We start from the raw sequence: 24,932 nt of genomic DNA, 5'->3' as shown, positions 1-24,932 counted from the left end.
AGGCTCGGGCACGGCCAGACCCTGAGCTAGTGCAGATTAGAAGGGCACCGAAGAATTTTCCTCCAGACTTGATTTCTCTCCGGGATGAGTAAAGCAACCGGGGTCTTGCCTGCACGCCGAGGAGTTTGGAATGTGTTGGTTACTTCACTGCAGGGAGTGTTCTAGTGATAAATCTATCTCTGGTGTGCAGCTGCAGTTTCTTACTGATTGACAGGACAGATGGATACCGCAGTCAGCTGCAGTACAATAGTCTAGGAATGAATAGACCAAGAACACATTATATTTAGTGACAGTGGGGGAGATTAAGTGTCCCCCACTCGGGATTCACGCTGGCGAACACAACATCAATTTAGAATTGAGTTGGGCATCTCGCAATGTAATCAGTTGGAAATGTGAAGGTTAAAAATGAAGCCGCCCCAAAACCAATCTATTTCAATGCACGTTTTAATTATCACATAGAACATAAGTAGGCCATTCGGTCCAACTAGCCTGTGCTGGTGTTTATACTCCTCACCAGTTGTGGGAGCTGGAAAATAGACCCTTTGGGAGAACGTTGGATCACAACCGGTTGGCTGCACTCGTCAGACAGGGGTTGGCCCTTTGGAGGTGCGGAATGGTATCTGAAGGGTCTCTGGGTAACACAAACCTGCAGCGAGGAGCCAATGCCTCTTTAGTACCAAGGTTATCACAGAATATTTAGTTGTGCCATATTACTCTTGAAATAGGAATACGAATCTTGGATTGTGACTTTGCTTGATTTTTGGTTGGTATATTCATGGTGTGAGCTAAAGTCTTGAACTAAATCTCATTGAAACTTATAAAATTCTAACAGGACTAGACAGACTAGATGCAGGAAGGATGTTCCCGATGGCCGGAGAGTCCAGAACCAGGGGTCACAGTCTAAGGATAAGGGGTAAGCCATTTAGGACAGAGATGAGGAGGAATTTCTTCACCCAGAGAGTGGTGAACCTGTGGAATTCTCTACCACAGAAGGCAGTTGAGGCCAATTCATTAAATATATTCAAGAAGGAGTTGGATATATTTCTTAAGGCTAAAGGGATCCAGGGATATGGGGAGAAGGCAGGGACAGGGTACTGAATTTGGATGATCAGCCATGATCTCGTTGAATGGCGGAGCAGGCTCGAGGGGCCGAATGGCCTTCTCCTGCTCCTATCTTCTATGTTTCTATGAACCAATAGCACTTCATGTAATCTCTAGATTAGAGAAAAAAAATAATTCAACCAGTTCTGTGTCGCATTACACATAATGCCCATCACTCTTACTTTCTGCTTGCAATCCTCCATGTGTTGTTGCCTGTTTTGTGTCTACCTATGTATATTTGTTCAGAGAGTTTTTATTCACTTGTCTCTGTACCTTGTGCACTGTACGTTTGCAGAGAGAGAGGCAGAGGTCCCAGCAGCCACTCCCCTCCCAGGTAATGCTTACAGAACACAGAATGGCGAGTCACTAGCTGATAACGAGCACAGTTCTTAAATGAGCTTGTCCAATTATAAAAAAGCACTATTTATTTCATCTTAAATCAGTGACAGTCTTAAACCGATGCTGGTTTCCCCCAATGATCATTCTTTTCTTTTAGCAGAAGAAATCCCTGGTCTCCAACTGCCTAATGATGCCCAGGGTAAGTATTGTTACTGGCACTCAGAACCTTATTACCGAAACGGGCCGGGGGGTGACGGAGGCTGTTGGGCTGCAATAGATTAAATCAGCAAAGTTTCCACATCATTTACAGATGTGACCCAAAAATGAACATTTATTTTTTCCTTCTCCCGTTTGGTTTTTAAGTTCCACGATGGACCCTCCAAAGCCATTGGCTGCGTTCGGTAAATGCTGTAGCCATTCGACCAGACCCTGTGCTGATGTGTAGGGATAACAAACCGCTGCTTGCTTCACTTGGCTTGCCGCTGTTGTCCAACCCACATCGCCGCCAACTTGCCTGCAAACGGGCAGCCAAGGCGTCCCAGGTGGAAGTGAGATCCGAACCTGCAAGGAGGAAGAGCGTGTAACGGGACAGGGTGTGACTGGAAGGGACGGGACATGAAGGACTGGATAGACCGGGACAGGACATGAGGGAACAACAGAAAATGCAGTTCAGAACAACAGTTCTGACCAAGGGTCCTCCACCCGAAACGTTGACTCTGTTTCTCTCTCCACGGATGCTGCCTGGCCTGCTGAGTATTTCCAGCATTTTTCTGTTGTTGTTTCAGATTCCCTGCAGCCGCAGTATTTTACTATTGTACCTGACATGAAGGAACTACCAGGATAAATAACACAATATTCAAAAGCAAAAAAAAACCAAATTTCATAAAGAAATCGTCTAATAAACCTCCTTCAGATGAAGACTGATCATCTGATTGTGTCATGTGCGGGTGATTAGTGTTTCATGTACACACACAAATTCAAATTCAAATTCAAATGCTTTATTGGCATGAAAGTTTACAGAGAACCATATTGCCAAAGCTTACATAGCAAAAAGGTACATTTTCAAACATTCTGTAGGCGTCAATCGATTTGACATTTGTTGGGTACATACAATATTACTTTTAAACAATATTAATTTTAAACAGTCTTTGTACTTTCAATATTAATTTTAAACAGTCTTAATTTTAAACAGTCCTCAGGTTGTGACATGTTGTTACATATTTGGCCCCAAGGTATGGTCTGTCTCCTTCTCCCAGGACTAATCTCAATTTTGACAGGTCATCCAATTCCTTGAAATCTGGGGTTGTTTGGCTTAGCTTGTTGAATAATATTATATTGTATAATATTATATAATATTATATAATGTTGAATAATAATAATAACACTCTCGCTGAACAAGCCGGCATCTGGTGTTGCATTCACTCTGCTGTCCAGGCAGACAATTCCCCATGTCCACCACTCGCCAGAAGTGGAAACAGCGGCGCAAACAGTCGATATGAAGGCTGCAGTTTAAACGCTTAAAAACGCGAGCAGAAACCCTGCGGTCAGATTGGTACCAAGCCGTGCAAAGTGACTTTGTATTGTTTGGTGTTTCTGATCCAGACTGGATTCTAACTCAGCCCAAAGATATTACCCGAGCCCAAAGAGAGTCATAGAATCCTAGAAATTTACAGCACAGAAGGAGGCCATTCGGCCCATCGTGTCTGTGCTGGACGACAGAGAGCTGTCCAGCCTAATCCCACTGTCCAGCTCTTGGTCCGTAGCCCTGTAGGTTACGGCACTTCAAGTGCACATCCAAGTACTTTTTAAATGTGATGAGGGTTTCTGCCATTCAGAGGCCTTGGTGTTCTTCTTGTATCTTGGGATTGCCCTGGTCTTAATTCTTTGAATGGCCACTGCTATGTTATCAGCTCGCGTTGTTCAGATCCAGTCTGGTGTTCCACCTGCCAGCACTGTGTACTGATAACTTTATCTTCATAAGTTCTCTTCATAGCGCATTCAGTTCATTTATTATTGGGCTGGATTTTCACGTATAGGTGGGCAGAATGGGTCTGCTGGTGTGAATAAAGGGTTACGGTTAATATCACAGCTACTTAGCACTGGTGGTGGTAAGACTTAAATGTTTATTGGTCATGTTCAGGCACTTTTATTTTAGGAATAAATGGAATAACGCCAGTGGAGATTGACAGAGTTGTAGGATGTGGACGTCGCTGGCAAGGCCAGCATTTATTGCCCATCCCTAATTGCCCTCGAGAAGGTGGTGGTAAGCTGCCTTCTTGAGCCGCTGCAGTCCATGTGGTGAAGGTGCTCCCACAGTGCTGTTAGAGAGGGAGTTCCAGGATTTTGACCCAGCGATGATGAAGGAACGGCCAATTATATTTTCAAGTTGGGATGGTTTGTGCGACTCGGAGGGGAACTTGGAGGTGGTGGTGTTCCCAAGCACCTGCTGCCCTTGTCCTTCTAGGGGGCGGGGGTCACGGGTTTGGGTGGTGCTGTGCCAGTCAGAGGCTTCGAGCGGGTGTAGATTAAGTAGGTACTATCATTGTCTGGTAAAATGTAGGGGCCCCAATCCGACCCTTTACAAGAGGCTCCTGCGAGGCAAATGCTGACTCAGAGGTTGAGGGGACAGAGGATGTCCAGCGTAGGGATGGAGTGCAGGATTCCTCGGGGAAAAAATGACCAATTGCCAACTCTGAGCGCTGTACTAGACCATGCCTCGGAGCCCAGACCCGCTAAGGAGACCGCTACAGTGAGGTGCACATCAAGAAGGTCTGTCATTTCTGAGGAAGATGAAACAGGATAAACACTGATCAAAGCTTCTTCTGTTTGAAGATGAGTTCAGGGCTGAAGTACTTCTTCACACAGAAGGTGATGAATAACTGGAACGGTCTGTGGACAGGTTGAGGCAAGAATCCTGGGGTCATTCAAGAGACAGATGCTTTGATTGGGGGGGTTGTAGTTTCAATGGCCGAATGAGCTAGATGGGCTTAGAATAAGGGGCTGCTCTTTCAAAACTGAGATGAGGAGGAACTACTTCACTCAGAGGGTGGTAGGTCCATGGAATATGCTGCCCCAAAAAGTGGTAGAAGCTACATCATTACATAAATTTAAAACAGAAATAGACAATTTCCTAGAAGTAAAGGGAATTAAGGGTTACAGGGAGCGGGCAGGAATTTGGACATGAGCCTAGGTTCGGATCGGACATGGCCCTGTGGGTAGCGGAGCGGGCCCAGGGGCCGTGTAGCCTGATCCTGCTCCTATTTCGTGTGTCTAATTCTGTTAGATTCAGGAGATGGTTCTGTGATAGTAGATTGGCAGTTAGGATCAGATCAGCCATGATCTTATTGAATGGTGGAGCAGGCTCGAGGGGCCGATTGGCCTACTCCTGCTCCTATTTCTTATGTTCTTATGTTCTTATGGCCTCCCTCATCCATACCTCTCTTTGTGATGTTATTAGGAAAAGTGGGAATGGAGCAGCTGTTCCATTTCTTTGTTTAGGAAACTTTTGACGTGTTAAGAAATGAAGATTGTTCCACTAATGTGGGTTGCAATTCATTCCCGCCAGTCCAAGGCCATTGGGTCAGAGCCTATTTGGAAGTTGGTTTTTCATAGATACAGCTACTGGGTGGGGGGAGTGGGGGTGGAAAGGACTGATAAAATGTCTGTCCCACTGAGAATCTGGTCTGCTGTATATTTGATGGTGTCGCTCGTTCCCTGATTTTTTCCATCAATCACTTGAATATTTTTCTTCAAAATAAGAAAGAACTTGCATTTATATAGAGCCTTTCACATCCTCCGGACGTCCCAAAGTGCTTTACAGCTTCTGGGCAGGCGCAGCAGCCAATTTACACACAGCAAGTTCCCACAGTAACGGGAATGAGATAAACAACCGGTTAATCTGTCTTTGTGGTGCTGTTTGAGGGATTGGCACAGGATACCGGGGATAACTCCCCTGCTCTTTTTTGAAATAGTGGCCATGGAATCTTTTACATCCACCTGAAAGAGCAGACGGAGCCTCGGTTTAATGCCTCATCCGAATGACGGCACCTCCGACAGTGCAGCGCTCCCTCACTACTGCCCCTCCAACAGTGCGGCGCTCCCTCAGTACTGCCCCTCTGACAGTGCGGTGCTCCCTCAGTACTGCCCCTCCGACAGTGCGGCACTCCCTCAGTACCGCCCCTCCGACAGTGCAACGCTTCCTCCTACTGACCCTCCGACAGTGCGGCGCTCCCTCGGTACTGACCCTCCCAACAGTGCGGCGCTCCCTCAGTACTGCCCCTCCGACAGTGCGGCACTCCCTCAGTACTGCCCCTCCAACAGTGCAGCACTCCCTCAGTACTGCCCCTCCGACAGTGCGGCGCTCCCTCAGTACTGCCCCTCCGACAGTGCGGCGCTCCCTCAGTACTGCCCCTCCAACAGTGCAGCGCTCCCTCAGTACTGCCCCTCCGACAGTGCGGCGCTCCCTCAGTACTGCCCCTCCGACAGTGTGGCGCTCCCTCAGTACTGCACCTCCGACAGTGCAGCGCTCCCTCAGCACTGCCCCTCCGACAGTGCGGCGCTCCCTCAGTACTGCCCCTCCGACAGTGCAGCACTCCCTCGGTACTGCCCCTCCGACAGGGCGGCGCTCCCTCAGTACTGCCCCTCCGACAGTGCGGCGCTCCCTCAGCACTGCCCCTCTGACAGTGTGGCACTCCCTCAGTACTGCCCCTCCGACAGTGCGGCGCTCCCTCGGTACTGCCCCTCCGACAGTGCGGCGCTCCCTCAGTACTGCCTTGTATTTATGCCTCATGCACATTTTAATTAATTCTCGGGATGTGGGCATCACTGGCGAGGCTGGCATTTATTGCTGAACCCTAGTTGCCCTGAACTCTTTATAGCAGTTTACTGAGTGGCTTGCTGGGCCACTTCAGAGGACATTTAAGCGTCAAGTTAAAGGACATTAATTGTGTTTTTATGATAATCCGACAGCTTCATGGGCAAGTTCCTGATACCAGCTTATTTTTTAAAACTGATTTCAAATTCTCAAACTCCCCGTGGTGAAATTTGACCCCACGACCTACTGGATTATTAGTTCAGGCTTCTGGATTAGTGATCCAGTAACATAACCATTACACCCCTGTACCCTGTCTTTCAAATGAGACGTTAAAATCCGAGGCCTCGTCTGCCCTTTCAGGTGGATGTAAAAGATCCCGCGGCACTATTTCGAAGAAGAGCAGTAAAATTTTCCCCGGTGTCCTGGGCCAATATTTATCCCTCAATCAACGTCATTTAAAAACAGATTATCTGGTCATTATCACGTTGCTGTTAGTGGGACCTTGCTGTGTGCAAATTGGCTGCCGCATTTCCTGCATTACAACAGCGACTACGCTCCAAAAATAATTAACTGGCTGCGAAGTGCTTTGGGATGTTCTGAGGGTGTGAGAGGTGCTGTAGAAATGCAGTTTCTTCCTTTTTTAACAAACCATTTTGCAAGAATTAGCAAGCATACAAAACCTTCCCGCTTTCCTTTTTTATTCGTGCTCAGTAGGTGGGCGTCGCTGGCAAGGGGTGGCATTAATTGCCTACCCCAAGTTGCCCTGAATTGTTTTTAGCGGCTTGATACAGCTGAGTGGTGTGGCCTAGCAAGCCAGAGGGCATTGAAGAGTCAACAGCGCATTCACTCTCGTTGCTAATACGTAGCAGCCAGAAGAAACCTTCCTCCCAGCCGAGGACAGGATTGGAGCCAGTTTTCGGCGTTCCCCAGTAGACCCTGTCAATTCAATTCAATTCAATTCAAATCGCTTTATTGGCATGACAAGGTACATCTTATGTTGCCAAAGCATCGAAAAACATTCATGGTTGAACACAAAAAATACAGATCTATCCATACAGTGTATAAACAGATATATCCCTGAGTGTATAAATATACATTCATATAATTTGTATATACTCTTTTCTTATATTTAGTGGTTGTCCCTCTGTTTATGGCAAGCTGTAACATAGTGTGCCGCTAAGGTTACACAATTTCTCTCTTCCCCTAGTAGGTATGGGAGTTTTTGGTCGTCATTCAAATTTCTGAATTTCGGGCATATTTTTGTGAATTTTGAGTAGAAATTCTCCCTTATGTCCTGATATTTTCTACAAGCTGTGAGGAAGTGCATCTCTGTCTCCACCACTCCCTGACTGCAGTGAGAGCATATCCTGTCCTCTCTTGGTAGCTGTCACTATGTCCCTAGGCTCCCCCATGAAGGAAGACTCCACAGGAGTGCGGTATCAATGGGGCATTGCCATCTCTGATCCATACACAACCCAGTTCCTTCAGAGAGGCAAAAAGGGGGTAAAAATGGGAAAGAAATTGGTGCTGGAAGTAAAAATGTTTCATTTCTGCTCAGTAGGGCCCCTTTGGTTCTAAGGTAAGTAGTCGGTTGTCAATTTACTGTCAGTGGGTTGCCAACTCATCCAGCATTGGCCTGGAGTCTCCAGGAATTAAAGATTAATCTCCCGGGCACTGCTGTGAGAAAAAAAAATCATAGTGGCAGTAAAAGTGATGTAAAAAGACTACTGAGCACTTGGTTGAGTATAAAACAAGGCTTTAATCAACTGTTTCACAACCATGAGATTCTAGTTACATCACTAGTTCCTGGTTACAAAAATGTCCTGAACAAGCTGGACCCACGCTCAAGTATTTATACTCCTTGGGCGGCACCACCAGCTGGCTGCCCAGTGTTATTTCATGAGTCATTTCTTCATGAATGATAAGATTCATGTCAGAGTTTGCTTTACACTTGGTGTGAGGAGGCGGGGGCTTCGGGAGGTTGGACATGCCGGGCGAGCAATGGCGGGGGTGGGGGGCGAGAGGTCATGTGATGAAACCTCCGGGATTACGTCCAACCCAGAGTTGGCAAGCCTACTTCTAACCCATATTAATGCTGAAACTTCCTGTGTGTGTATCAGAACCTTAGTTTGACCAGTATGTTTCCAAACAGATGAAAAGCCTTCCGATTCTGCACTGGCCAGGAAAGATTCGGGTATGTCTGCTCTTAAAACGCCTGACACGACACATCACCACGTTGTCGATGTACACGTCGATGCATTCAAGATTTGGCCATGATTCGATTTCCTTTCTGTGACGACGTTTCAGTTGAAATATACTGGAGGAACTGTAGCTGGCAGGCTGGTCTGGGGTACACTGGTGCTGACGGAATCAATCAGTGACTCTCGAGTCCTGAGGCACCGACAACCATTTTCCCTTTCACAGAGTAGGAATTCCTTCACACCACCCCCCCCCCCACTTGTCCCTACACATGCTTGATCCCACCTTGAATCTTCCCCATAAAATCCTGTTTCCTGACTTGATGTTTAAGAATCACCAGTCTTGAGGGGCAGGCTGGCATTGTCGAGAAAGACCTTTACATTTGAATTTTGGAATTTAAAAAAATGGTTATGCTGCTTCAGAACTTGTTCCCGATCACTGTTAATATTTTACACCTAGTGACAGAGATGGCGCTAGCCCTCCCCCCACACCCCATCTCTCTTTTGCGATATGACCTGTTTGGAGACAGCTGAGGAGAAACGACCACAAGCCCTCTCAACAGCTGCTGACGATATTAGCCTGGACCTCTCCTCAGCCAGTAACAGCTTTTCCCCTCCACAAATGTAGGAATCTGTCTTCCCCCCCCCACCCTTTTTTTCATTCATTCACTGGATGTGGGCATCGCTGGCGAGGCCAGCATTTATTGCCCATCCCTAGTTGCCCCTTGAGAAGGTGGTGGTGAGCCGCCTTCATGAACCGCTGCAGTCCGTGTGGTGAAGGTACTCCCACAGTGCTGTTAGGGAGGGAGTTCCAGGATTTTGACCCAGCGACGATGGAGGAACGAGCGATATATTTCCAAGTCGGGATGGTGTGTGACCTGGAGGGGAACTTTGAGGTGGTGGTGTTCCCATGCGCCTGCTGCCCTTGTCCCTCTAGGCAGTAGAGGTCACGGGTTTGGGAGGTGCTGTCGAAGAACCGCCCCTGCCCCTATGCCTGCTCGCTTTCACCTTGAATGAATGAGAAGAGAAATCAAACTTCCTCCTATCACCGCACCATCATTCTCCTTCACACCCACCCTCTGCTTTCCTGTTCCTCCACCACCTCCTTGTCACCACTGTGAAGTCCTTTTTACCAACTCCCTCCATGACAGACTGCAGGGGTACCCAGACTTGGGGTACCGCTGTCCTTTCCAGCCATGGCACAGCGGCATGAACACATTCACATCTGCATGGCACACTTAAAACTTGTAGACCGCAGAAACGCAAATCACAGCTTCTTGGATTCCTAGGTTGGAATTTAAGACTCCGAAATTCATCATAGGAACAGGAGGAGGCCATTCAGCCCCTCGAGCCTGTTCCGCCAATTCGATTAGATCATGGCTGCTCTGTATCTTGGCTCCATCTACCCGCCTTGGTTCCGTAACCATTCAACGTCTGACTGCTTGACTCTGACGATGACCACTCTGAACTGGCACCTCCCGCAGCATCACGTGAACCCCAGCTGCCGTTTCTCTTGTTGAAATGTTTAGCGTTGTGCCACTAAATGAGGCACTAGAAAATTGTTTGTCCCCCGACACACTCCTTTGCTTTGTTTTTTGGTGAAAGGATGCATCGATATCTATGTTGACAGTTGGTGTATGATCGCTGTCGTGTGAACGTTGAACCGTTATATCCCATCCAGGGTGTTCTCACTTAACATGACATGGTCCTTTGTCAAACTGATCCCTTGAACCGCACTCCCATAAGTGTCACCATCCATAACCACCATTACCGTGATTGCAACAAGTTGAACTCGTGTCCTATGCCAAGGCTAACCTGTGTTTTAACACCACCATTTAAGGAGCTCGGAAAGAAGAGAGAGAAAGCAGCAGAACGGGGATATTTCGGCATTATCCCTGTGCACAAAGGAGATTTTAATCTGCGTTTTTGTTTGCTTTACGGCTGAGCAGTGTGGTCCTGCGGAGAAGCAGCTACGGAGGAGCTCGCTAAACTTGACAATTCAAAACTGTCGACTCTGTTTGTCGAGAAGCCTCAGAGTGGAACCGTCACCGTCGGTGAGTTCCCAATTTTAGGTATTAATCCCAGCAATAATTAACTCTGTGACAAGTCATGTACCCTGATGGATTCGACAAGGGGACTCCACCCAACAGGGTCAGTTGCTTTGCGCTTTCCAGATGCTGTATATTCCCGGCATTTTCTGCACAATGAATGGTTGGACCCTAGGAAGGACAGAGGATCAGAGGGACCTTGGTGTGCATGTACATAGATCGCAGCAGGACAGGTAGATAAGGTGGTTAAAAAGGCATATGGGATACTTGCCTTCATTAGCCGAGGCATAGAATATAAGAGCAGGGAGGTTCTGATGGAGCTGTACAAAACACTAGTTAGGCCACAGCTGGAATACTGTGTGCAGTTCTGGTCGCCACACTATAGGAAGGATGTGATTGCATTGGAGAGGGTGCAGAGGAGATTCACCAGGATGTTACCTGGGCTGGAGCGCTTCATCTATGAAGAGAGACTGGACAGGCTGGGGTTGTTTTCCTTGGAGCAGAGAAGGCTGAGGGGGGACCTGATTGAGATGTACAAAATTATGAGGGGCATAGATAGGGTAGATAGAAAGGAACTTTTCCCCTTAGTAGAGGGGTAAATAACCAGGGGGCATAGTTTCAAGGTAAGGAGCAGGAGGTTTAGAGGGGATTTGAGGAAAAGCTTTTTCACCCAGAGGGAGGTTGGAATCTGGAACTCACTGCCTGAAAGGGTGGTAGAGGCAGGAACCCTCACAACATTCAAGAAGCATTTAGATGAGCACTTGAAATGCCAAAGCATACAAGGCTACGGACCAAGTGCTGGAAAATGGGATTAGAATAGACAGGGTTTGATGGCCGGCGTGGACACGATGGGCTGAAGGGCCTCTTTCTGTGCTGTATAACTCTATGACTTACTTTTACAGCCCTTTAAGCCCCGGTATCATTCTGGTGAATCTGCACTGCTCCCCCTCCAAGGCCAAGATATCCTTCCCAGAAACATGGTCCCAATTTATGTCCATCAGTCAGCAGATTTCTGTATTTTTCTACTCAATCGTACTTTCTGTCTGTTGCTGTATATTAGACATTTTTACTCTAATCGGTTGTGAACATAGGAACAGGAGGAGGCCATTCAGCCCCTCGAGCCTGTTCCGCCATTCAATGAGTTCATGGCTCATCTGCGACCTAACTCCATCTACCCACCTTTGCCCCATATCCCTTAATACCTTTGGTTAACAAAAATCTATCAATCTCCGATTTAAAATTAACGATTGACCCAGCGTCAATTGCCGTTTGCGGTATGATGTCAGTTGCCCTGGTAAGTTGATGGATTTTATACATTTGGAGTGATTTCCATACGAACATATGATCAGTAACGAACAGGAGAACACCCTCTGTTCCATCCAGTCTATCCCACACAAATGCGATGCCTTGTGCGTCACGCACAGACACTCGCCACCCCACCAGCCAGCCATGCGATCTCTCTTTATGACTTTTCAAATTGGGGCCCCCATAACCCAGTGGGTCATAGGAATAGGAGGAGGCCACTCAGCCCCTCAATTCTATTCTGTCATTCAATTAGACCCTGGCTGATCTGCACCTCAACCCCATTTGCCTGCCTTTTCTCCCTATCCCTTGATACCCCTTACCTACAAAAAATCTATCGATCTCGATCTTGAAAGCTCCAATTGATCCCCAGCAGCCACAACTTTTTAGGGTCGAGAATTCCAGATTCCCACGACCCTTTGTGTGGGGGTGGGGGGAAGGCTTCCTGAGTTGAATCCCAAATGGCCTAGCTGTAATTTTATGATTGTGCCATCTTGTTCGGTTTCCCCTCACCCTGCCTGAATTGCCCAATGTGTTACCCTCTTTGATACTTTGCCCAAGTAGCCATTTCTCGCGAGAGCCTAGATAGTGAGGGTCAGCATAAATATATGGAGCAGTGGAGGGCATCGCAGCGAAACCCGCCCCTGCCTTCACCCAATGTCCATTCATCCAGCAGGCAACCAGGAGAAGGAACTCTTGGCCAATCCTCCCCTCCTTAACCCAGGGGCACTAAGGTAAAACTTAGCTTCCCCCTTACTACCACCCCAGAGGAGGTCAGCTAACTCAGCATATTAAGGGGTATGGGCCAAAGGCGGGTATATGGAGTTAGGGACCATCCCGGTCTTTGTTGCTCAGCAACTCTCTGCCTCAACCAGTTCAGTCATTGACGAGCTGGAAGAGCTCACCACTGGCGATGTTGCCTTGCAACACCACGTAGGAAACTCCTGCTCCAAACCTAACACTAGGCTGCTAATGTCCTCCTTAAAGGTGGTGATATCACTTTCGTGGCAAAGATTGAGGCCAAGGATCTACTGCGAAAGCCAAATGCCAAGTGGTTCAAGGGTAAATGGCTGGACCTCGCGAGCAAGGCAGGAAAGCACCTGCAGCTGAAGGAATCCTTTGACAGAAACACCAAGGTAAGAAACGTGCATTTTTCTAAAATGTTTTCCTGCTATCTTTTTCTGTTTCCCTCTCATCAAGCTCTTGCTTCCTGCTGATGTATCAGACAGTCCACATCACGGATGGATTTTATACATTTGGAGTGACTTCCATACGAACATATGATCAGTAACGGACAGGAGAACACCCTCTGTTCCATCCAGTCTGTAACTACCAGAGGTAAAGTTGCAGTTTCAGTGTCAGCCGTGGCCCACTGGGAGTCAGAAAGTTGTGGGTTCGAGTCCCACTCCAGAGACTTGAGCACCAAATCCAGGCTGACACTCCCAGTGCAGTGCTGAGGGAGTGCTGCAATGTCGGAGGTGCCGTCTTTCAGATGAGACGTTAAAACGAGGCCCTGTCTGCCCCCTCAGTTGGACGTAAAAGATCCCATGGCACTCTTTTGAGAAGAGCAGGGGAGTTCTCCCCGGTGTCCTGGCCAATACTTATCCTTCAACCTACATCACCCTACATCACATTATCTGGTTATTATCACATTGCTGTCTGTGGGAGCTTGCTGTGCGCAAATTGGCTGCCACGTTTCCTACATTACAACAGTGACTACACTTCAAAAAGTACCTCATTGGCTGTAAAGCGCTTTGGGACGTCCGATGGTCGTGAAAGGTGCTGTAGAAATGCAATGTTTTCTTTAGTGGAAGGGACGAAGGCATCAATCAGTTTGGGGCCCAATTTAAGTTATAACCTATGGTGTCGGAGGGAGAGTTTCAGGTGCAGACCAAAGTAGAGATTCCTCCCTGGGGAAATGGCCTTGCTCTGCTTTCTTCCAGAGGTTGAGCCCTCAGTCTGGGCTGGTCCTCGTCGAGAAGTCTGGGCCGCTTGGAGCACCATAACGGCAATTCAGGCAGTCACGGCTCACGGCTTTCTTTTATTATTCATTCTCCAGATGTGGGAGTCACTGGCAAGGCCAGCATTTATTGCCCATCCCTAGTAGCCCTGAACTTAGAGTCTGGCTGGGCCACTTCAGAAGCCACGTTGGTTTGGGACTGGAGTCGCATATAGGTCCAGACCGGGTAAAGACAGCAGGTTTCCTTCCCTAAAGGACATTAGTGAACCAGATGGGGTTTTATCACAATCCAACAGCTTTATGGTCACCAATAACCAGATTTTTATTTCCAGAGAATTCAAATTTTCAAACTGCCATGGGTGGGGATTTGAACTTGCGTTCTCTGGATGGGAAGACCAGGTCTCTGGATGGGAAGACCAGGTCTCTGGATGGGAAGTCCAAGTCTCTGGATGGGAAGTCCAGGTCTCTGGATGGGAAGACCGGGTCTCTGGATGGGAAGACCGGGTCTCTGGATGGGAAGTCCGGGTCTCTGGATGGGAAGACTGGGTCTCTGGATGGGAAGTCCAGGTCTCTGGATGGGAAGTCCAGGTCTCTGGATGGGAAGTCCAAGTCTCTGGATGGGAAGACCAGGTCTCTGGATGGGAAGTCCAGGTCTCTGGATGGGAAGTCCAGGTCTCTGGATGGGAAGACCAGGTCTCTGGATGGGAAGACCAGGTCTCTGGATGGGAAGACCAGGTCTCTGGATGGGAAGACCAGGTCTCTGGATGGGAAGACCAGGTCTCTGGATGGGAAGTCCAGGTCTATGGATGGGAAGTCCAGATTTCTGGATTACTAGTCCAGTTCCATCCGTTAAGTTTGAACTACTCTGCACCAAGGCTCCAGTTGTAATGTGAGTGCAGCCTTGATCTCCTCTGGACTTACAACACCCAGTGCTCGAAATTCCAGAGTCCCTGCTCCTCTACCGGATAGCATTGGGGGAAAGGAATTCCTGAATGCCCTTCCCAAATCACGGGGATTGGGGTCACCATCAGTCTGGAGAGGGTGTTTCTGAGGAACCTGCCCCCATTCTTCCGACAGATGGTGACTGGGGTGACCCCATGAGCTAGGAAGGCAGAGTGAATTTCATTTTCCTTCTGCCCCCTAAAGATAATCCATCCTCCTGTGGGATTGATGACCTTTGTCTTGGAGCCTTTGCTGTGCTTTCAATGGGTCTCACCCCTGCTGGTTCACTGGGGAGAGTTGGGCGTGAAGAGGGCACCAATGACAGAATTCCCAGGGTATCTCGGGAACTCCCCCAGTACGTAAAAAGGGCATGAACGGAAGACTCGTTCCCTTTCCCCCTCCAACGGAATTGGGCCTGTAAATTAAACCGGGTGGATCCAGGTTCTTCCCCAATCTCCGGACCCCCCAGCAAGCAATCCGGCTTCTCTTCTCCCCCACCCCCCTCCCCACTCCGGCACTGGAATTTCATCCCCACAGTTTCTAGCATAACCCAATGGGTGCCAGAGAACCAACAACATCAATGACTGCCAAAGTGAAACAGCAGGGAGCCCCGAGTCGTAAAATGAGCTTCCAACCCATTCCAAGCAGATGCCTCCCGTGGGGGTGCCGTGGATTCTAATCGTGTTTCATATTTGTAGAGCAGTTTTCCAACAGGTTGAACCCTCGGCTATTTATGGCGCTTCTCTATTCTCCAAATAATTTTTGCCAGGCTCAAGCTGTTGTGTATTACCGTTGAGGCGACAGCCCATGAAAGGACCTTTGGAAGTATTTGACCAAGGGATGAAGTGTGGACATACTGGGCTATTTTTAAATTAGCTGTGGCCCTGGTGTCATCGAACATGTGCCAGTTTCCTTCCAGCCACTTCTCAGTACATTTGGAAATATTGCAGAGCATTTTCCCGTTTTCTTTCCTTCATTCTATAAGTGTTAATTTAAAAAAGAATGACTGCTGTTCCACCACACCTGCACACTATTTAAGTCTTTAAAAACCGGAACAGGAGGAGGGCATTCAGCCCCTTGAACCTGTTCTGCCATTCAATTAGATCAGGGCGGATCTGCATCTCAATTCCATCCAGTCGCCTTTGATCCTGTAATCCTTAATGCCCTTACCCAACAAAAATCTATCAATCTCAGTTTTGAAATTTTCAATTGACCCCCAGCCTCAACAGCTTTTTGGGGGCGAGAGTTCCAGATTTCCACCACCCTTTGTGTGAAGAAATGCTTCCTGACGTCACCCCTGAACGGCCTGGCTCTAATTTTAAGGTTCTGCCTCCTTGTTCTGGACTCCGCCCACCAGAGGAAATAGTTTCTCTCTCTCTACCCTGTCAAACCCTTTAATCATCTCAAACACCTCGATTAGATCATCTCTTAATCTTCTATACTCAAGGTATACTATGTGATCTGTCCTCAGAATTTAACCCTTTTAGCCCCACTATCATTCTGGTGAAGTTTTTCAAAATCGAATCCTTCAACTCAGCGACTTGCAATCTGCTGACTAAATATTACCTTCGCAAGTGTTTAGCGTAGCATCAATGACCTGTACTCATGAACATAGACCCAGCAATGTGATAATGACCAGATCATCTATTTTTAGTGATGTTGATTGAGGGATAAATATTGGCCCCAGGACACTGGGGAGAACTCCCCTGCTCTTCTTCAAAATAGTGCCGTGGGATCTTTTACGTCCACCTGAGAGGGCAGACGGGGCCTCGGTTTAATGTCTCATTCAAAAGACGGCACCTCCAACAGTGTAGCGCTCCCTCAGTACCGCCCCTCCGACAGTGCAGCGCTCACTCAGTACTGCACTCCGACAGTGCAGTGCTCCCTCAGTATTGACCCTCCGACAGTGCAGCGCTCCCTCAGCACTGACCCTCCGACAGTGCAGCGCTCGCTCAGTATTGACCCTCCGACAGTGCAGCGCTCCCTTAGTACTGACCCTCCGACAGTGCAGCGATCCCTCAGTACTGACCCTCCGACAGTGCAGTGCTCCCTCAGTACTGACCCTCCGACAGTGCAGCGCTCCCTCAGTACTGACCCTCCGACAGTGCAGTGCTCCCTCAGTACTGACCCTCCGACAGTGCAGCGATCCCTCAGTACTGACCCTCCGACAGTGCAGCGCTCGCTCAGTATTGACCCTCCGACAGTGCAGCGCTCCCTCAGTACTGACCCTCCGACAGTGCAGTGCTCCCTCAGTACTGACCCTCCGACAGTGCAGCGCTCGCTCAGTATTGACCCTCCGACAGTGCAGCGCTCCCTCAGTACTGACCCTCCGACAGTGCAGCACTCCCTCAGTACTGCACTGTGAGTGTCAACCTAGATTTTTGTGCTCAAGTCTCTGGAGTGGGACTTGAACCCATGACCTGTCTGACTCTGAGGCGAGAGTGCTGCCCACTGAGCCACGGCTGACACTCAACTAATAAACAAACGTTTTCAAAGAAAATGAAAGAAACCACGTAATATTTAATGTCCTTTATGATTTTAATATTGATCTTTAATTGTTGGGGTCTCCAGGGCAATCCTGGCGGGTTGACAAACCCTAATTGGTGAGTTCCTGGTTTTCTTTGCCCTTGTCTTTCCACCTTCTCCTGTCTTTATTCTCATGTTACTCTCATTGTGCAGAACTCACTCCTTTTTCTTTTGCAGGTTCACACCTTTGAGATGCTCATTATCAAAGCGAAGGAAAATTATGCCGGGAACTATCGCTGTGAAGTGACCTGGAAGGACAAGTTTGACAGTTGTTCTTTTGACCTGGAAGTCATAGGTGAGAGTTTGGGTTTTTTTTAACCCTAGAGCTTTGGGTTCAGAGAAAATTTCCATCGTTTTATATTCAGACTGTCTCCGACACTAATCATTTCAGGAATGCAAAGGGTGTGTTCGAGCTACAGGCGTGGAGTTTCCACATGGTTTCCGCACAGATATCGGCGAAATCCGGATGGAGCGGAACTAAATAGCGCAAAAGATCGCAGATTTTTAAGCGTGAGTGAGCTGAGGCCCGTGACCACTGTACGGGGGAGTAGTCGTATTCCTTTGCGCTGGTGCAAAAGTCAGTTTGCCCCCCGCCCCCAACCGCAGTCCCTGCCCACAAAAATTTTCCGTACCCGGGTCAGAGTTTGCGGCGATTGTGCCCATTCGGGGGTGGGGGGCGGGGGGGAGCGGCTGCTGTTCACCACACTGCGCCCAGAATCTCGGGTGCACAGGCACCCGTGGTCACGGGGATCCAGCGCTGATCACCTGCAGCGACCGGGCAGCATCGCTCAGGTCTGTTTCTCCTGCAGGTGCTGCAATTACTTAAAATTTCTTTCAATTCAGTTTAAATTAGTCTAAATTCAGTCAATTCAAATCCAAGATCCCCTCCGAGTCTCACACACCATCCTGACTTGGAAATATATCGGCCGTTCCTTCATCATCGCTGGGTCAGAATCCTGGAACTCCCTCCCTAACAGCACTGTGGGAGCACCTTCTTCTTAGGCAGTCCCTCGGAGCCGAGGATGACTTGCTTCCACATTAAAAATGAGTTCTCAGGTGACTGATGAGTCCAATGCAGGACCTACAGTCTCTGTCACAGGTGGGGCAGACGGTGGTTGAAGGGGCGGGTGGGTGGGGTGCTTGGGTTGACGTGTGCTCCTTGCGCTGCCTGCGCTTGGCTTCCGCTTGCTCCCAGCGAAGAGACTCGAGGTGTTCGGCGCCTTCCCGGATGCTTCTCCTCCACTTTGTGCGGTCTTGGGCCAGGGATTCCCAGGTGTCGGTGGGCATGTTGCACTTTTTCAAGGAGGCTTTGAGGGTGTCCTTGAAGCCTTTCCACTGCCCACCTGGGGCTCTCTTGCTGTGTCGTAGCTCCGAGTAGAGCACCTTCACCACACGGACTGCAGCAGCTCAAGAAAGCGGCTCACCATCTTATGTTCATTAATAAATAGACATTCTTATTATGAACACAGCTAGCTTTTGCTAGACACTTTTATTGAGCACATGTGGACTAGGTACAGTATCTGTAGAGGCCGCCATCTTGACTGCTGCCTTGTGGGTAGCCTAGTGCCTCATGGGTAATGTAGTCTTAATATACATACAGCTGGGTAGTGTAGTCTTATATATATATATATATACAGCTCTACACAGCTCTACGGCTCCACCTAGTGTCCACTATAGAATGACATGTTATTGATCATTACAACCACCACTTTCTCGAGGGGTAACTGGGGATGGGCAATAAATTCCAGCCTTGCCGGCGACGCCCACATCCCGAGAATGAATAAATAAAATGTACAAGTTACAGCAGAGCAGGACACCCCTGTGGGGCTTCAATTGACTGCCGGTCGCAGGTCTTGTGTACCTCGGGCAGATCAAAGCAGCCAGCTGAAGATCGGCTCATTTCTCGGCCATCCCAAGCCTCTTTGCGATGCTGGAGAATGTTCTGTTCCAGTCACCGCTCGATTATGCTGCTCGATTGCGCTGATTCGAGGGAGGTTTTATGCTGCGGCTTCTGCTGATGACTTTGTGCGTAAACTGGAGTGTGACTTCACCTCGGCAAGACCGCAGTTTGCCGATTGTGCTCCCAGCGGAAACGCCACACCACCTTAACTGCTGCCCGAGTGCAGGGAATACCTGGTGTATTGATATGTACTCGTTGTACTTTGTGTTCTCTAACTGATAAGGCATAACTTAAATACACATTTAATTTACTCTTGCTTCCAACAGCTTAAAGTGGCATTTATTGTGTCAGCTGTGGCTCAGTGGGCAGCACTCTCGCCTGAGTCAGAAGGTTGTGGGTTCGAGTCCACCTCCAGAGACTTGAGCACAAAAATCCAGGTTGACACTCCAGTGCAGTACTGAGGGAGCGCTGCACTGTCGGAGGGGCAGTACTGAGGGAGCGCCGCACTGTCGGAGTGCAGTACTGAGGGAGCGCTGCACTGTCGGAGGGGCAGTACTGAGGGAGCGCTGCACTGTCAGAGGGGCAGTACTGAGGGAGAGCTGCACTGTCGGAGGGGCAGTACTGAGGGAGAGCTGCACTGTCAGAGGGGCAGTACTAAGGGAGTGCTGCACTGTCGGTGGGGCAGTACTGAGGGAGCGCTGCACTGTCGGTAGGGCAGTACTGAGGGAGCGCCGCACTGTCGGAGTGCAGTACTGAGGGAGCGCTGCACTGTCGGAGGGGCAGTACTGAGGGAGCGCTGCACTGTCGGAGGGGCAGTACTGAGGGAGAGCTGCACTGTCGGTGGGGCAGTACTGAGGGAGCGCTGCACTGTCGGAGGGGCAGTACTGGGGGAGAGCTGCACTGTCGGAGGTACCGTCTTTTGGATGAGATGTTAAACCGAGGCCCCATCTGCTCTTTCAGGTGGACGTAAAAGATCCCATGGCCACTATTTTGAAGAAGAGATGGGGAGTTCTCCCCAGTGTACTGGGCCAATATTTATCCCTCAATCAACATCACTAAAACAGATTATCTGGTCATTATCGCATTGCTGTTTGTGGGAGCTTGCTGTGTGCAAATTGGTTGCTGCGTTTCCTACATTACAACAGTGACTACACTTCAAAAAGTACTTCATTGGCTGTAAAGTGCTTTGGGACATCCGGTGGTCGTGAAAGGCGCTATAGAAATGCAAGTCTTCCTTTCTTTCTCCTTTATTGTTTCCCTGACCTGATTGCACACACAGGAGTGATTGAGGATTCTTGGGGCTGTCTCGATGGTTTGTGCTTCAGTGTCAAGCTGATTATATTACAATTCATCACCGTTGTTTCTTTACCCTAAAAGCGAATCTGCTCTATCTTCTTTACACATGGATGTTTTAAATCGCTCACTCGCCAATGCAAATCCTCTCCATCATACAGCAAACTACGCACTTTGCAAAATCCCGTTCTCTTGTTCGCCCTCCGTGGAACTTTGTCTGCACTGTTTCCTGCTGGCAATTCTGCCTAGTTTAACCACATCGGAACCCCGTACAGAATATCGTCAAATAAACAAGTCAGCAACTGTTAAAGGGAGAAGGAAATCACCCATGATAGAAAGACACAAATCGGCAGAGTTTTTAACATCCGCCTGTCATTTTTGATCTGGAAAATGAGGGCGAACAGGCAGCTGAAACTTAAAAAAAAATAATTATTGACTCCATTTTCAGGCAGGCTTCAAACTGGGCCACCCCGTGCTTCCACCCAAAACGGACGTATAAATCGGGGTCCTACGCTGGTTGTAGGATCCTCGCACCATTCCCGTCTACCAATGGGAGGAGCGTGGCCACTCAAAACATGGACCCAAAAGATTATATTACAGAGATTTTCATGGGAGTATTAATGAGAGCTTTGAGTGGCCCCTCAACCAGATTTCTTCCCTCGCCCCGCGCCGTTCAGCTGCCTGAATTTCCATGATGTTAAAAAATCTCCCGATTTGTGTCTTTCTATCATGGGTGATTTCCTTTTTAACAAGTAGCTGACTTGTTTATTTGACGATATTCTGTACGGGGTTCCGATGTGGTTAAACTAGGCAGAATATCCAGCAGGAAACAGTGCAGCCAAAGTTCCACGGAGGGCGAACAAGAGAACGGGTAATTAGCATTAGAGGAGGGGAAAGAAGAATAAAAAGGAAGAACTTGCATTTCTATAGCGCCTTTCACATTCTCAGGATGTCCCAAAGAGCTTCACAGCCAATGAAGTACTTTTGAAGTGTGGTCACTGTTGTAATGTAAGAAAAGCGGCAGCCAATTTGCGCACAGCAAGCTCCCACAAACAGCAATGTGAAAATGACCAGATAATCTGGTGGGTTTTTAGTGATGTTGGTGGAGGTATAAATATTGGCCAGGGCACCGGGGATAACTCCCCTGCTCTTCTTCGAAATAATGCAGTGGGATCTTTTAGGAAGAGGGCAGACCCAGGGCGTCGGTTTAACGTGTTATTTGAAAGACTGCACCTCCGACAATGCGGCGCTCCCTCAGTAACCGCACTGGGAGTCTCTGCCTAGATATTGTGCTCAAGTCTCTGGAGTGGGACTTGAACCCACAACCTTCTGACTCGGAGGCGGGAGCGTGCCACCCACTGAGCCACGGCTCACGCCTCATTCATTTACTAACGTGTAAAGTTAAAGCACATGGGATTGGGGGTAAGGTACTGACTTGGATAGAGAAATGGCTGGCAGACAGGAAGCAAAGAGTTGGAATAAACGGGTCTTTTTCCGAGTGGCAGGCAGTGACTAGTGGGGTACCGCAGGGATCGGTGCTAGGACCCCAGCTATTCACAATATATATAAATGATCTAGACGAGGGAACTAGATGTAATATCTCCAAGTTTGCAGACGACACAAAGCTGGGTGGGTGTGTGTGCTGTGAGGAGGATGCCGAGAATCTCCAGTATGATTTGGACAGGTTGGGTGATATGGCAGATGCAGTATAATGTGGATAAATGCGAGGTTATCCACTTTGGTGGCAAAAACAGGAAGGCAGATTATTATCTGAATGGCAATAGATTGGGAGAAGGGGAAGTGCAACGAGACCTGGGTGTCCTTGTGCACCAGTCGTTGAAGGTAAGCATGCAGGTGCAGCAGGCAGTTAAGAAGGCAAATGTTGGCCTTCGTAGCGAGAGGGTTTGAGTACAGGAACAAGAATGTCTTGCTGCAGTTGTTTAGGGCCTTGGTGAGACCACACCTTGAGTATTGTGTGCAGTTTTAGTCACCTTATCTGAGGAAGGATGTTCTTGCCATGGAGGGAGTGCAGCGAAGATTCACCCGACTGATACCTGGGATGGCAGGAATGACGTATGAGGAGAGATTGGGTCGATTGGGCTTATACTCGCTGGAGTTTAGAAGAATGAGAGGGGATCTCATTGAAACTTATAAAATTCTAACAGGACTAGACAGACTAGATGCAGGAAGGATGTTCCCGATGGCGGGGGAATCCAGAACCAGGGGTCACAGTCTAAGGATAAGGGGTAAGCCATTTAGGACAGAGATGAGGAGGAATTTCTTCAGCCAGAGAGTGGTGAACCTGTGGAATTCTCTACCACAGAAGGCAGTTGAGGCCAATTCATTAAATATTTTCAAAAAGGAGTTAGATAAATTTCTTAAGGGGAATCAAGGGATATTGGGAGAAAGCAGGGACAGGGTACTGAATTTGGATGATCAGCCATGATCTCATTGAATGGCGGAGCAGGCTCGAGGGGCCGAATGGCCTACTCCTGCTCCTATCTTCTATGTTTCTAAGTTTCTAAACTCCTTGTAACTTTTTAGCCAACCTAACGTGTGGCATTTCATTTGAATTCTTTTTGCAGAGGTGCCGGAGGTTCAGCAGATTGATATCCGAGCGGCCTTTAAACGCAGGTAACTACAATAAAACTTTAGTTGCACTCGGGCTTTCCCTATGCCCTGATCCTTATTCATCATATTCAGCCCTCTTCTGGAATCATAGACTAGCAGCACAGAAGGAGGCCTTTGGGCCCGTCGTGCCTGATTCCTATTAGTCTCGCTCCACACCGCTCTTTCCTCCATAACCCTGCAAATTTTTCCTTTTTAACATAGATTTACATAGAATTTACAGCACAGAATCAGGCCACCACCACCACCCCCCCACAAAAACAGGTCCGTGCTGGTGTTTCTGCTCCACACCAGCCTCCTCCCACCCCTCTTCATCTCACCCCATCAGCAATTCCTTCTATTCCTTTCTCCCTCATGTGTTTATCTGGGTTCCCCTTAAAGGCATCTCTGCTCTTCGCCTCCACCACTCTCTGTGGTAGTGAGTTTCTATATACTTTTTAAGTATTGATCCAACTCCCCATTGAAAGTTATTATTGAATCTGCTTCCACCGCCCTTTCAGGCAGCGCATTCCAGATCACAACAACTCGCTACGTAAAAAACAAATTTCTCCTCATCTCCCCTCTGTTTTTGTTTTGCCAATTCTCTTAAGTCTGTGTCCTTTAGTTAGCGACCCTCCTGCCAGTGGAAACAGTTTCTCCCCTTCTAGGCCACTGCTTGCGAGCTACTCTTCATCCATGCCCACCTGTTGCATGAATTGGGTCTCCACCAGGTTTGTATCAAAACTGTTTGTTTCTGGGTGAATAAGATGTAAAAGGAAACGTTTTCTTAAGAAATTCAATGCTTGGAGACATGTTTATGAGTTTGGTATATTTTGTCCGGTGCTTGACAGGCACATGCGTTTCGATGTGGTAAGTGCATAGGTTGCCGATTATCTACTAAAAAGAAAGGGGTCTTGGTGTTGAGCCTTCTTCATGTAGTATCTGGAAAACAAAGGGAACAAAGTCAACCATTCCTTGTACCAGGTCTCAAAGGAACAGGAGGAGACCATTCAGCCCCTCTGGCCTGTTCCACCATTCTATTAGATCATGGCTGATCTGTACCTCAACTCCATTTACCCATCTTTGTTCCATATCTTTCGATACCCTTACCCAACAGCCTGTCGATCTCAGTCTGGAAAATGTCACTTGACCCCCCCCAGCATCCACAGCCTTTTGAGGGAGAGAGTTCCAGATTCCTACTACCCTTTGTGTGGGGGGGAAAAAAGTGCTTCCTGATTTCACTCCTACTCCTGGCCCTGGCTCTGGAGAATGAGTCACTAACTCTCAATCTGGGAACCTTCAGAGAGGGTGGAGTAAACATGGAAGGAATCATGGTGCTGGAAGCGGTGCAGTAACCCTGGAGACGACAGCTGAACAGATAGCTCCGTCGATCGTTGCATCAAATCCACCTGCTGGAGCAGCGATGACCACCACAAAAGGCATAAAGCTTATGGTGTTAGAAAAGAAAGAAAGACTTGAATTTCTATAGCGCCTTTCATGACCACCGGACGTCTCAAAGCACTTTATAGCCAATGAAGTACTTTTTTTGAAGTGTATTCACTGGTGTAATGTGGGAAACGCGGGAGCCAATTTGCACACAGCAAGCTCCCACAAACAGCAATGTGATAATGACCAGATCATCTGTTTTTGTGATGTTGGTTAAGGGATAAATATGGGCCCCAGGACACCGGGGAGAACTCCCCTGCTCTTCTTCGAAATAGTGCCTTGGGATCTTTTACGTCCCCCTGAGAGCGCAGACGGGGCCTCAGTTTAACGTCTCTTCCGAAAGACAGCACCTCTGACAGTGCAGCGCTCCCTCAGTACTGCACTGGGAGCGTCAGCCTGGATTTTTGTGCTCAAATCTCTGGAGGGGGACTTGAACCCACGACCTTCTGACTCCGAG

At 48.4% G+C, this 24,932-nt stretch overlaps 1 protein-coding gene across 24 annotated transcripts in view; it reads left to right on the top strand.

Annotated features, from left to right (window-relative positions):
• The window catches only part of mybpc1 (myosin binding protein C1), a 140,183-nt gene that overhangs the window by 36,691 nt on the left and 78,560 nt on the right, over nt 1–24,932 (top strand). For 5 of the 24 annotated variants that reach the window (XM_086009610.1, XM_086009611.1, XM_086009608.1 and 2 more), the window contains 7 exons: nt 833–913; nt 1,598–1,639; nt 8,406–8,447; nt 10,401–10,505; nt 12,789–12,937; nt 17,407–17,524; nt 23,008–23,056. In XM_086009610.1, the coding sequence (XP_085865736.1) occupies nt 833–913; nt 1,598–1,639; nt 8,406–8,447; nt 10,401–10,505; nt 12,789–12,937; nt 17,407–17,524; nt 23,008–23,056 (586 nt within the window). The remainder of the gene's footprint in view (nt 1–832; nt 914–1,597; nt 1,640–8,405; nt 8,448–10,400; nt 10,506–12,788; nt 12,938–17,406; nt 17,525–23,007; nt 23,057–24,932) is intronic. The other 19 variants (XM_086009618.1, XM_086009615.1, XM_086009623.1 and 16 more) reach the window with 8 other exon arrangements.

This window comes from Somniosus microcephalus, chromosome 16 (genome assembly GCF_052327205.1).
Source record: "Somniosus microcephalus isolate GS21.2 chromosome 16, FLI_Smic_1.0, whole genome shotgun sequence".
NCBI lineage: Eukaryota > Metazoa > Chordata > Chondrichthyes > Squaliformes > Somniosidae > Somniosus > Somniosus microcephalus.
The sequence above is the reverse complement of the archived record's forward strand: the minus strand, read 5'-3'. Positions and strand labels throughout refer to the sequence as shown.